The 12,326-nt window shown below is 30.1% G+C and overlaps 1 protein-coding gene across 1 annotated transcript; it reads left to right on the forward strand.

Annotated features, from left to right (window-relative positions):
* Positions 1-10,123: 10,123 nt before the first annotated feature.
* LOC123291327 lies at positions 10,124-11,858 on the forward strand. Its single transcript, XM_044871618.1, has 3 exons — positions 10,124-10,237; positions 10,712-10,944; positions 11,849-11,858. Exons 1-3 carry the CDS (start codon positions 10,124-10,126, stop codon positions 11,856-11,858), a joined length of 357 nt encoding a protein of 118 aa, XP_044727553.1.
* Positions 11,859-12,326: the final 468 nt, after the last annotated feature.

A 12,326-nucleotide genomic window follows, 5' to 3' on the forward strand; every position in this document is an offset into this window, starting at 1 on the left:
GGTAGTTCACAGCTAGTTATTTTCATAAAGAAATATAATTATTTCATTACGTTTCATTACGAATTCATTCTATAATAATAGTTGTTATAACTGAAATTATGATTGTTCTCTTCTAATAATAATAATACCAGAAGAGAACTAAATATTGAGTTGGAAACTTAAGTTTTGAACATATTTTAAACTACCTAAGTGTACATGAAGATGTTTACCATTATGGTAGTATTTACATTTCTCAAACTCTTTAAAGTTTATATTTACTAAAACCACTCACAAATACTGTAAATAAACAAATATAATATTAAATTGTTTAGTAACACTTTGTATGAATTTAAGGTAACATTGAACATATAGAAAACTAACAATTCTACTTGTATAGTCAATATATTGAGTACAGGATATTTATTTAAAATTCATGAATTATGTAATTAATGAAAACATTTCAGTTAGCTAACACATTAAAAAGTGCAATAATACAAGTTCAACAAAAGAGTGATTCCAATATGATAATTAAAACAAAACATTCAACTCAAATTGTACGCAGAAAAGCAGAAAAAAGTGATAGATAATTAATATCTGACATATAAATATCCATAGTAAAAGACAAGTATTTTTGCACAAACTCGCATGTGTATTTGAAAAAAATAAACATGCAAGTTTGTAGGATGTTTTAATGATGTATCAAAATGCCAAATAAAAGTTAATTTTATTTACTGAAATCCCAAATGATTCAAATCGAATTTTTTTACTTCATTATATGTCTCAATGGTAAATAAAAAAAAACAATTTTTTACGTTACCAACAAAGGTATACATTGCGTCCCTTAAGGACGACTTAGAAATTTATATAAGAAATATCTTATACTAAAATTAAAATTTATCTCTTTTTAGTTCTTAGCTTGAAAAACCGTTTTCATTGCGAAAAAAATCAGAGTTTAGTACGTTTTTCTTAATAGATATAACTGGATGATTTGTTTTGGTAGTAAAAAAAATTAAATTCATCCACATTAAATATTTGTTTAGCATCTCAACTAAAAAATTTTTTTAAATTAATACTACCGTTTCCGTTCTCAAGATTTGATCTTTAATGAAAGTTTCGGTTCCGAAAAGATACGGTTTTATAGAGTCTGACGTACAGTTTTATAGAGTTTTTGATTCCAGGTGTTGCGTTACAAAATTAGCATTGCATTATTGTGTATTATTCAAGTATTTACTTACTAAATAAACTATTTTTTAAATTAGCAGCAAACTTTTTACAGAACACTAGCTTTTGCCGAGGCTTCGTTCACTATAGTTCCCCATTTAAATTATTTCACTAAACGATTCATTTAGTGATTCATTTAGTACTTTCGTCTCACTTATCCCCTTTATTTACCACTCGTAATATAGATAATTCCAACTTGAAAGGCAAATTTACCACTAACATGCTAGTAGTTAAACCGCCCGCTCCCACTTAGCTCGACTCCTAGGCACCAAGTTTACTTCCATTCTTTAGACAATAAAGCAGACGGCTTTCTCACAATTGGTTTTCAAAACCTTGATTCCCCAGACATTCATGGCCCCACATCGTAGGAATAAACCGTCTATCATGTTTATTTATTTATTTATTTATTTATTTGATATGCCCTATTGGGCTAATCAATCCATACATAAGTACATAAGCTCTGATAAAACAATAAAAAAGTATATTTACATCACAAAAAAGGAAACTTCAAATTCTTGAAACAATTAATTAATAAATACTACTAAAAATATCGAAACAATGGATTTCGGAATTATATTAAACTAAATGAAATGAAACGTTGGGGAAAGAGTGTCAAGTTATTTTCCCCGTTTTATTAATCATAAATTATTTTCCCCGTTAATCTTGCTGCTCTGTTGTTCAGTATTTCTTTCAAAAAGTTGCCCACTTTCAAGACAGTTTCTTCATCTCTAACATTCAAAACACTTTCTAAGCACGATAACCCACCTCTCATCAAATCAAGTCTTTTACCCTCATTGACTCCTGGACAGTCAAAGATTAGATGGTAGCCAGATTCACCTCCACCACATAGTGGACATATTCTTTGATTATTTAATTTATTTTTGTTTTCCCACATGTATCGTCCCAATCGGAAGTTAGCCATAACTCTCCTCGTGCTCTTCTGCGCTACTGCTAGGTAAGGTGCCCCGTATACAAAGTGGCCAATTTTATTGAAAATGTCCAAAGACGGCATATCTTTTATATTTTCAAACATGTTTTTTCTGTGCCACACATGTAAGAGTTCTTTTATATAATTTTTTTTACTATTATATGATTTATTAGTATCTATTAATTCATCAATATCAAGTCCGAACTCTTGAACAATTTCTAAGATTCTGTCTTTAAATCCATGATCGAAACAATCCTGTTGAAGCTTTCTTTCATTTTCTCCCATCTTAACTCTGCAAAAGTATGTCAAACAGTGCTGCACTATATACGCGTCTATGGGCACTTCTCCTAACTCTATCAGTGCTGCATCGCTAGAAGCTGCTTTAGCCACACCCAATACGTCTTTCCACATACTGCACACAAAAGACTTTACATTTTTATCTATTTTTTCCATTCCCCATATTTGTGCACCATATGTCAAGATTGGCATAACTAAAGCTTTGATCATTTTTTTAATAACTTCAACAGGAAAATTTGGATGCTTACATAGGCTTAGTCGAATGTTCGCCCAAACACCTTTCGCCTTTCGAATCATATTCTCTTGGTGCATTTTCCAGCTACCATTATGAGTAATATAAACTCCCAGGTATTTGAAGTCTTTAACGCATTCAATCTCTTTTCCACCCATGCTCCATGTTTCATTTTTATGCTTTTTGCATCCATTACTCACGATAAGCATTTTTGTTTTCTCCACATTAACAGTTAGTTCCCATTTATTGCAGTAGCTTTCCATTCCTTTTAACGCATTTCGCATTCCCCCAATTGAGTTTGAGATCAACACTATGTCGTCCGCATACATTAAAATTCTAATTTCTTGACTTCCAACGCAAGGACTAATAGTGTTATACTCAGTCATATGTTCTGGTAGATCATTTATAAATAATATAAACAATAGTGCAGATAATTGACAGCCTTGCCTTAAACCTCGGTTTGTTTTAAATGTTTCTGACACTAATGTTGAGCTGTATCCAATGCAACATGTTGATCCAGCGTATATTGACTTCAAAATGTCAATCATATTCTTTGGCATTCTGAAAGTACTTAATTTATGCCAAAGTTTATTTCTGTCTACCAGGTCGAATGCTTTACAGAGGTCAATGAAACAGCAGTACATCTTATTGCGTTTCCTATATAAGTTTCTTTGTATCAGGTATTTTAAAATTAAAATATTGTCCACTACCTCATAGTTTGGTCGAAAACCGGATTGACAGCAAGTTATAATTTTGTTTTCAGTGGCCCATTCTTGTATTTTTACGGATAGGATTTTAGTATATACTTTACTTATGCTTGGTAGTAAAGTAATCCCTCTATAGCTTTCTATATTATTCACACTACCTTTGCCCTTGTATATATTACGCACTAACCCCACCGACCAAGCTGCAGGAAATTTCTTGCTTGATTGCAGTTTCTGATAAAGCTCCGTTATCGTTTTTATCCAGATTTCACTTTTACTCGCACACACAATAAAATCGTTCAATATTCCGTCAATACCAGGTGATTTTCTCAATTTTAAACCTTGTATTGCACTTAAAACTTCGTCCACCTGTATTTGAATGCTCATATTATCATCTGGTACATTCTCAATTTGTTCTTCAATAGATTCATCAATAGAATCTTCTCTGTCACTTTCGTAAAGTCTCTTGTAGTGATTAACCCAATCGTGTACATCTGTTTCTCTGGAAAACTCTTTAGCTTTTTCTTCTCGCATCAGAGACCACAACTTCTTGTTATCGCCTTGCTCCAAAGCAGATTTAATGTCATCAATATGCTTTTCTTCGCTAATGCACTTTTTAAACTTACACGTCTCCCTGTATTTTTCACGAGTATTGATATACGCATGTATAGTGTGATAATTTCTATTCCGCCGCATTTGTCTCAGACTATTTCTCATTTCTTTTTTGAGTTCTATGCAGTCTTTATCAAACCATTTTGCTTTTTTAATTTTATTATCATTACTAGATGATTTCACTTCCATATCACCAGCAACATGTGAAAACCATTTCTCAAGCAAGTCTACTGCTAAGTCTGTATTATTATTCTTTACACATTCATTAATGCCTATCATATACAGCTCTGTTTCGACTGACTCAAGAAGACTTTCCATCTTCTGCAGTCCTTGTTCTGTACACCTGAATCTTCTTCTCTCTTCACATCTTTCTTCTATGTCTTTTTGAATATTCGAGGATATAGTTACTTCAAGTGGAAAGTGATCTGATTCTGTTGCCTCACTAACTCTCATGTCAATCCCATCCTGATACAATGCGTCAGAAACTATAACATAGTCAACGACACTACAACCATTTTTATTTACAAATGTCCATTCGCCTTTTTTATCGCTTTTAGTTCTTCCATTAATAATATACATATGAGTATTTACACACATACTTAATAACATTCTTCCATAATTATTTATAACCTGATCCTTACTTAACCGTTCCAAATTTATGGTATTTATGTTGGTGTAATACGTTAGTTCGTCTGCTTCTTCAGTTAATATTTCTTGTGCATTACCTACTCTGGCATTAAAATCACCACCTAGAACCATTTCTGCGTGTGGATATTTGTCTTTTATTTGCCAAATTTCATCTTCTAATTGACTGAAAAACTTTTTATTTGTATAATTTGAACTTTCAGGATGCTGATATATTGCCCCTATTAAGATGTGTTTACCATTGTTTTTTAATGAAATCCAAATTACTTCTTCCAATTCGTTATCTATTTGCTTTATAGAATTTGCGATCTCTGACCTATAATAAATACTTAAACCACCTGGATACCTACCCCTATCAGTTGCTCTACACCTACTCTTACTCAAGCATTCAAAACCATATACCGCGTATGTTTTATTGTTTGGCACCCACGTTTCAACTAGTATAAAAATATCAAAGGATTGTAAATACTGAACCACTTCTAAGCTATTAGACTTGACACCCCATCCCCCACTGTTCCAGAAAACTAATTTCAGAGATTTATTTGCACTTATTGAGTTAAGTTTTTTTGTTTTCGAAGTTCAACCTCACTTTCTGCTTTATCGAATGCAAATTGTGATAAAAACTCCCTTGGTTTCTTCATTTCAGGTCGAATTTTTTTTTCATAATCACCTTCTTCTGATGATTCAAGCATCAGCCGTTTATTAGAATTCCTATCGCTTTTCCTTGATAAACGTTTCTCTTTTTCTTTAAGCCTTAACTCCAATGGCAAGTCATCATTAAGATAAATATTAGTGCCTCTTAGTTTGGTTTTGTTTTCCATCATTAACTTCTTCTTACTTACGTCTTTCAAACAAACTTTGATTGGTTTGTTTCTTGTAGTACTTCTACCAAGTGTATATATTTCTTCTACGTCTGACTTCTCGATTTGGATTGATAATTTCGAATTAATACTGTCTATAACATATTGAGTTAGATCTGGATGTTCTTCAACTTTTTCCATTCCGTGAATAATAATATTTCTTTTATTCATTTCCTTTTGCAAATGTAAGATAGTATTATCTCTTTGTTTTAGCTTTTCTTCCAATTTTAAATTTTTCTCCTTTATCTCCTTCATTTCTGATTTCAGTTCACGCAACTCTTTAGTAATATTACATTCGGAGCGTTCAATTCTTTCTAAGATTGCGTTCAGTGTTTCTTGCATTCGTTCCATCTTATACACTAGTCAAATTACTGTTCAAATTTATTTTTCTAGTTTCTGTTACGGTTTTATTAACAAAATAGTTTATACAACAATTACCGTTGTTACGGGTCTATCACTATTAACCACTTTTAAAATTGGAACAATGATCACAAATTATAACAAAGCTACTTAAGGTTTTTTTTTTTAATTTTTACTCAACAGTTCAAAATAATGTACTATTTGACGTATTATTTTTAAAATAAAATAAAAAGTATATAGTATCCTAGATGCCAGATACAGGAATCGAACGCTTGGAACTATATAATGCAAATTACAAAGCGAACGCGTTAACCACTGTGCTGCAGAGTACTTGTATTGAATAATCACATAAATAAAAGATGATGAGTGTTCTTCTCGTATTTGTTTATTGTTTATTGGATTCAATGTAATAAACTAAGCATAGTCAACAACAAGAAAAATTCACAAATTTCACTTGAAACTCAAAAACTAAAACTTTATAATTGCACTTTTCAATATTTCCTACAAATATATCACCACACTGTTCTTAAAAAATTATTTTATCAAATTTTTAACAAAAATTTTACATAAAAACCATTAATTTTGATTCAATAACTGTGCATAAACACGTCTCAACTCACTGTCAAAAAATTAATATTTATCATGTAAAAAAGATATGTATGTCTATCATGTAAAAAAGGCAAATAAACGAATTTAATCGATTTTCGGGTGGGGTAGAGTATTGATTTCACATTGAAAGTAAAAACTGAATCCTTCTATTATACAGGGTCTACTTAAGTTGGCTACATGCGGAAAACTTTTTTTATTATAAGGTTTATAAGGTTTTTGTGGGAACACCATGCACATTCGATGCTAAAAGTTGATAGGTAAATGGCAATATTTTCGAAAGCACAGATTTTTATAAAGAATAACTTTTTTCATAAATCTTTTAATAAAAAAGTTTTCCATATGTAGCCATCTTAAGTAAACACCCTGTATATAGAAAAAAAAGTAATTTTGGGGTTGTTTTTCCCATTTACGGGGAGTAGCGACATATATCTTAAAATTTTTAATTTTTCTGTTTTTTGACTTTATTACACTTTGACTGGGAAAAATCCCATCATGGTAGCGTGAATTAAAATTTATAATATTATTAATTTTCGAACAAACAATTTTGTAAAAGACAACAATGAATATAAAATCAAAAAATAGGAAGATCTTAAGAAAAAATTGATTTTGTTCACCTTTGACTTTGAATAACTCACAACAAGAATAATATTTTGTGCCCGATTTTTACCTGTAATGGTTAAATAAAGGTATGTACAAAAAACCTTTCTCGCGAGTATTTTTAAAAGGGTTTTGCTGATTGCACTGCTTTATTCGTTGACCTATTTTAAATATATTTCAACTTAACATAACATAAATCACAAATTTTAGTTTTTAAAACCATATTACAAAACATATTTTGGTTAGTTACAAACAGTTAAAATAGATACCACCGGATATACGTATTACATTAATATAAGTAAATACGTATACTCTCAAAAGTTTTTAACTTTGATTATCTAAGTTAAGGCGATTTAGATTTATACGGGTAGTCAAAATGAAATGCATTTAATCATCTTTCATACTGCATTCAAAATGAAAACCTACAATCATTTTATACGACGACTTCTCTATACGAAATCCCAAATCATTGGTAATTTATCTTACTTTTACTAAAACTCTAACATAACGGAAAATAAGATGAAAAGTCTACGTTAGTACATACAAAGCCTGCATCCAATTACCTAGAGTTGGGTTAAAAATATCTACATCTACAGTGAATAATTTAGGTGGGCTATCGGTAAATGTTAGCAGGAAAAAACACATAAATTTGACAAGCTTAACCCATAGATATCTATTCTAAAATAAATATTTCTTGTCTCTGGCTTTACCATTTAATATAGTTTTACTTTCTTCCACCAGAATTCATTAGTAGTCGTGACAATTAACATTCATTAATTTACTCAAACTTGGTCTGAAAATACGTCTCATGGTTATTGACCGAGCAACTGAAAGGAACAACATGGTGGTGCCAATGAGAAATTGTTTGTAACACGTTAGAAAGAAAGAGGGATCTCTCTCTTACTTAGCATGCAGCTGTACAGATCATGGTTAAAGAGATAATTCTATGCTCTTTCAAATCAGATATCACAGAGGGATTGCCGTTTGATATTTCAAAGTTGTGGTGGGTGGGATGAATGGGGAAAAATTTATCTTAGTACAAAGTCTACGTGTGACAGTAAGTACGTCTTTTTTTCAAATTTTGAAAAGGTCATTTTATTCGCGTGGAAATCGAAGAATCTGTGACTTAAACCGCTCAAGTATCCACATCAATTGAAATTTTAAGTATGAAATTTAGATTAAGTAACTTGAAATATATAAAGGGTACCTGGGAGGATTCAATTTACTCTCATGGCTTACACGAAATTTTCAATTTGTACCATTGTAAGCAGTTTTATCCCAAATTTTACAACAACAAATTATGTTTAACGCATTCTATATTCGTTCTATTATCTTTTTATTCAATGAAAACGATCAACTGAGTGACCTAATGAAAAGTTCATCGTTTTACTATCGCGGCGCTGAGATCTTAAAAATATACTCGTTATATCGCCTTAGTAATTAATAAGTTGTTATATTTATTTATTCAGTAATGACATTATGATATTAGGAAGATAAAAATTTTTCCCAAATAATTTTATGTATGCTATTCTGTGAGTTATTTAAGAATAATTTCTTAAAAATCTCACAGAATGTGTTGCTCTCCTTGTTGTAGTTGTACATGTTTTTATTTTCTTTGCAATGCTCTTCTTGGTGTAAGTTACGTAATTTTTGCAAAACAAAAACCATTTTTGTGGGATGCTTTTTTTTAAAAATAGTTTCAATGTCTTTTGGCATATTATAATATTAACGAATTATAGCAATTTTATGTATAACAGAAATATGGGCAGGTAGTATTCCGAAGTGGATTGAATTACGTAAAAAAATGATATTTTTGCCCGACTAAAAAAGAAAGCTACGAAATTCCAACTATAGATTTTAGACTGCTACATCGAATAATTTGCTAAATAAAATGACCAAGATAACTACAGATAGGAAAACACCAGCAACAGTAAATCGAAATTACAATCTGCAATCAAAAATTTCCTTAGAAGTTTGTAGATCCGAAAAATATCAAAATATCAAAAAAGACCAATGTAGATTTTTATTTTTGTCCAAGTATCCAAATAAAATTTTACAAGAAATTTTAAAAATAAAAACAATAGGTTACCAAACAATATATGAATAATAATCAGTATTTTAATGTTCGAATTTGCAGATCGATGCCTTTTTTCTTCTTGGTGGTGGCATATATATGGGTCTGAAAACACCTGATATAGATGTAAAAGAATTTAGAATTGTTGGTGGTCATGGAAAAATAACTTCAATTGGACTCTTTGTTCTGTTATGTATCATAAGTATTTTTGGTGTACTGCAATTAAGTCTTCAAAATAAAAGCAAAGTTAAAAAAATTTGTTTCATAATTGTAAGTATTCCATTCGCATATATCAGATGCGTATCAATTTGATATTAGTGTTTTCTTTCCCTCTTCGGCAACACACATTCCCTTACATTATTGTTAGCGGGTACAAATGAACTATGATCGAATTGAAGTTCTAATACATATATCACTGATATTTGCGAATTAGCCCTTATTCAAAACAACGCTGCACATTCTCAAAGGAAACGGATTTCGGTTTGACTTTTTCATATTTCAGAAAATTTTTCTGTCGAACAAAAGTTTCAATAGGCACAACGATCAATTTTTAACCCAAACGACCGTTTGCCACATTTATTTTAATATTTAAACCACTAAAGATTTTGATATGACATTGCTCTTCGGCACGCATGTTGACATCGATGCCAAAGCTTGCTTCCCTTGAAATAAGATAATCAACGATACTCAACGTTTTTTACTTATTTATTATGTGTAGAATATCCATTAAAAATATAAAATAAAAATATTACTAAGAGGGACAAGCCAGTTCGGAGTAAGATTCAAGAATTATGACCAATGATACTTTTGTTCTGCATGTTAAGAAGAAATAATGTCCAAACTATTTACAAATTTCAACGAAAGCCGTTTTCCATAAAAATGGTGTGGTGTTCGGTTTTCTTTGAATTTGGTTTAAAATGTTTGCCAAATATGCTTTAGTATGGAGTTTTACTTACAATAGCGCTGAGTTATTCGATTGTATTCTTTGGAATTTTTATAAAAAATATGAAGAATTTTTCTGAAACAGATATGAAAATAAAGGTAGCAGAAGCTGTTCAAAACTATGGTCAAAAGGATTATCAAAAGGATACAGAGTTTTTAGACGAGATTCATAAAACAGTACGTATTTTTATACGTATTTCAGTTGAATACTTGATTAATAGTGTTTAAGTAGTTTATAGCCCCATCAATGAATACTTTTACTCGAAAGTCCTCAGTAACAGATTCGATTTTGTTGATTGTTTTAAAATGTTTCTTTTTTTGTATTACTTAAAATCAGAAACTTTTAAGAGAAAATAATCTGAGGGGATAGCTACTAACAGGAGTTAAAAATTTCGAGAGCATATTGTATAATTTTGTAGTTGTCATTTATGAAAGGATTTTACGAAATTAATCCCCAACTGGCGATAAAAATTTGTACTATTAAACAAGAAATGGACCGCTCTTTCAGTAGTCCCAATTTTGACCACCTGATTACTTACCATTTATTAAAGGCTGTTTTATGTATTTGTTTGATGCGACTAAGAATTGTAAAAACCTTTTAGAAACGACATATATAAGAAAATTTTATCATTTTAAAAATTTAATTTTCAGTTCAAGTGTTGTGGGCTGGAAGGTGCTGATGATTTTAAAGGTTTTTCATTGAAGCCTACTGCAGAGTCAAATTACTTTGCATCATCTGGCGACCCAAAATCATGTTTTGATAATAAAAACAACCTATGGAAAAGAGGTTTTAAAGAAGCGATAGAATATGTTCCTACCCTCATAAAAGCCATAAACATATTAATATTATTATTAACATTTTTACTTTTGGTAAATAGTAATCGGTATTTTTTTTATTGTAAAACTAAAATTAATATCATATACACTTTTAAAAAAATTTGCTACGGTAATTTTACAAAAAAAGATTGAAAGTGCTTCCGCATAGTTGTTTAGTGTACATACAATTGATGAACATTTTTTAACTTTATTTTAATTTAAACACTTGTTTCCTAAAAATGTCGCACAATATGGTGCACGTTTAATCAAAGATATGATGGGATTTTATCCTACATTTTATCTGCAACAAAGTTTTAAGATAAACCTGTTTTAGAAAGTGTAAAGTCTCCAAAAAAGGTAAAAAAAAGGAAATGTGCGCGAAAAAATTTGAAAAAGATAAAAATGCTACATTTTTTACCTTTTTGAAATTGTTCATACTTCTAAACTAAATACTTGAATAAATAATTTATGTGTGTTTTTTCTTTTCTTAAAAAATTTCTTAATTGCTGAAATTTTGTAACCATTTGATAGATAATCAAAATTCGAAAAAATTGTTATATAGAACTTGTCCTGTACGTGCGATAGCAACAATGGTAACAAGTAAAAATCAACTCACTTCTGTATTGACTTACTGTAGTATAATAGTTTTTTTAAACTTAGGTGATATGACGACGTAAATTACTCACCGTATTTCTTTTGTACCTAATTGAAAAGAGTCACAAACTCATTAGTTATTAGATGAATAAAATTTGTTGGCACAAAAAGCTATAGTTTTCTTACGATACAGCGTTTTTAGTTTAAAAAAATTGATAACTTTATAACAATTAAGAAGCTACAGCTTGAAAATGTCTCATTTTCCACTCCCGGTGTATCTGCCAAATTCGCTGTAGATAAGTTCCATTTTAACTTCCTTTAGTAGGTACTTTTAATTTTTCTAATAATCTAAAAATTAATTATTGTTATTTTTTTCAGATACTTATAACAATATCTTTCATTTGGATGATAATTTTCTGATGATTTGCTTGTTGATAAAATATGTTTTCACATACAATTCAGATTCCAAAGTGTTAACTAACGAATAGCAGTTTCGATTACTAACAACAAGAAAATAAAATTAAATCAAAAGCATGTATATGTAAAAGTATTATGTACCAAAATTTAGAAAAATTTTAGAGAAAATAAGCTACTTCCCAAATAAGAGTAGTTTTTTTGGGAGATTGTTTTTAGAGGGGAAATAAATCGATAGTAGAAAAATAATGTTTGGCATAATGGAATTTCAAAAATTCATCTGAAACCTCAATACGGAAAGCAACCTTATATTATTATACTCTGTGGGTTTGTTTTATTTATGGTTCTGTTTTTTCATTTTTTAAATTAAATTTATTTGGCGAATAAATTATGAACCATAATTTGGCTTTTTTTTACTCGACTACACTGGAAACGATAAGGG

This window comes from Chrysoperla carnea, chromosome 1 (assembly GCF_905475395.1).
Source record: "Chrysoperla carnea chromosome 1, inChrCarn1.1, whole genome shotgun sequence".
Classification (NCBI taxonomy): Eukaryota; Metazoa; Arthropoda; class Insecta; order Neuroptera; family Chrysopidae; genus Chrysoperla; species Chrysoperla carnea.

Bases quoted from the DNA above. Each gene is read 5' to 3' on its own strand.
- LOC123291327 (XM_044871618.1), top strand. From the start codon at position 10,124: ATGAAGAATTTTTCTGAAACAGATATGAAAATAAAGGTAGCAGAAGCT. The intron at 10,238-10,711 runs GTACGTATTTTT...TTTAATTTTCAG, and splicing joins TAGACGAGATTCATAAAACA to TTCAAGTGTTGTGGGCTGGA.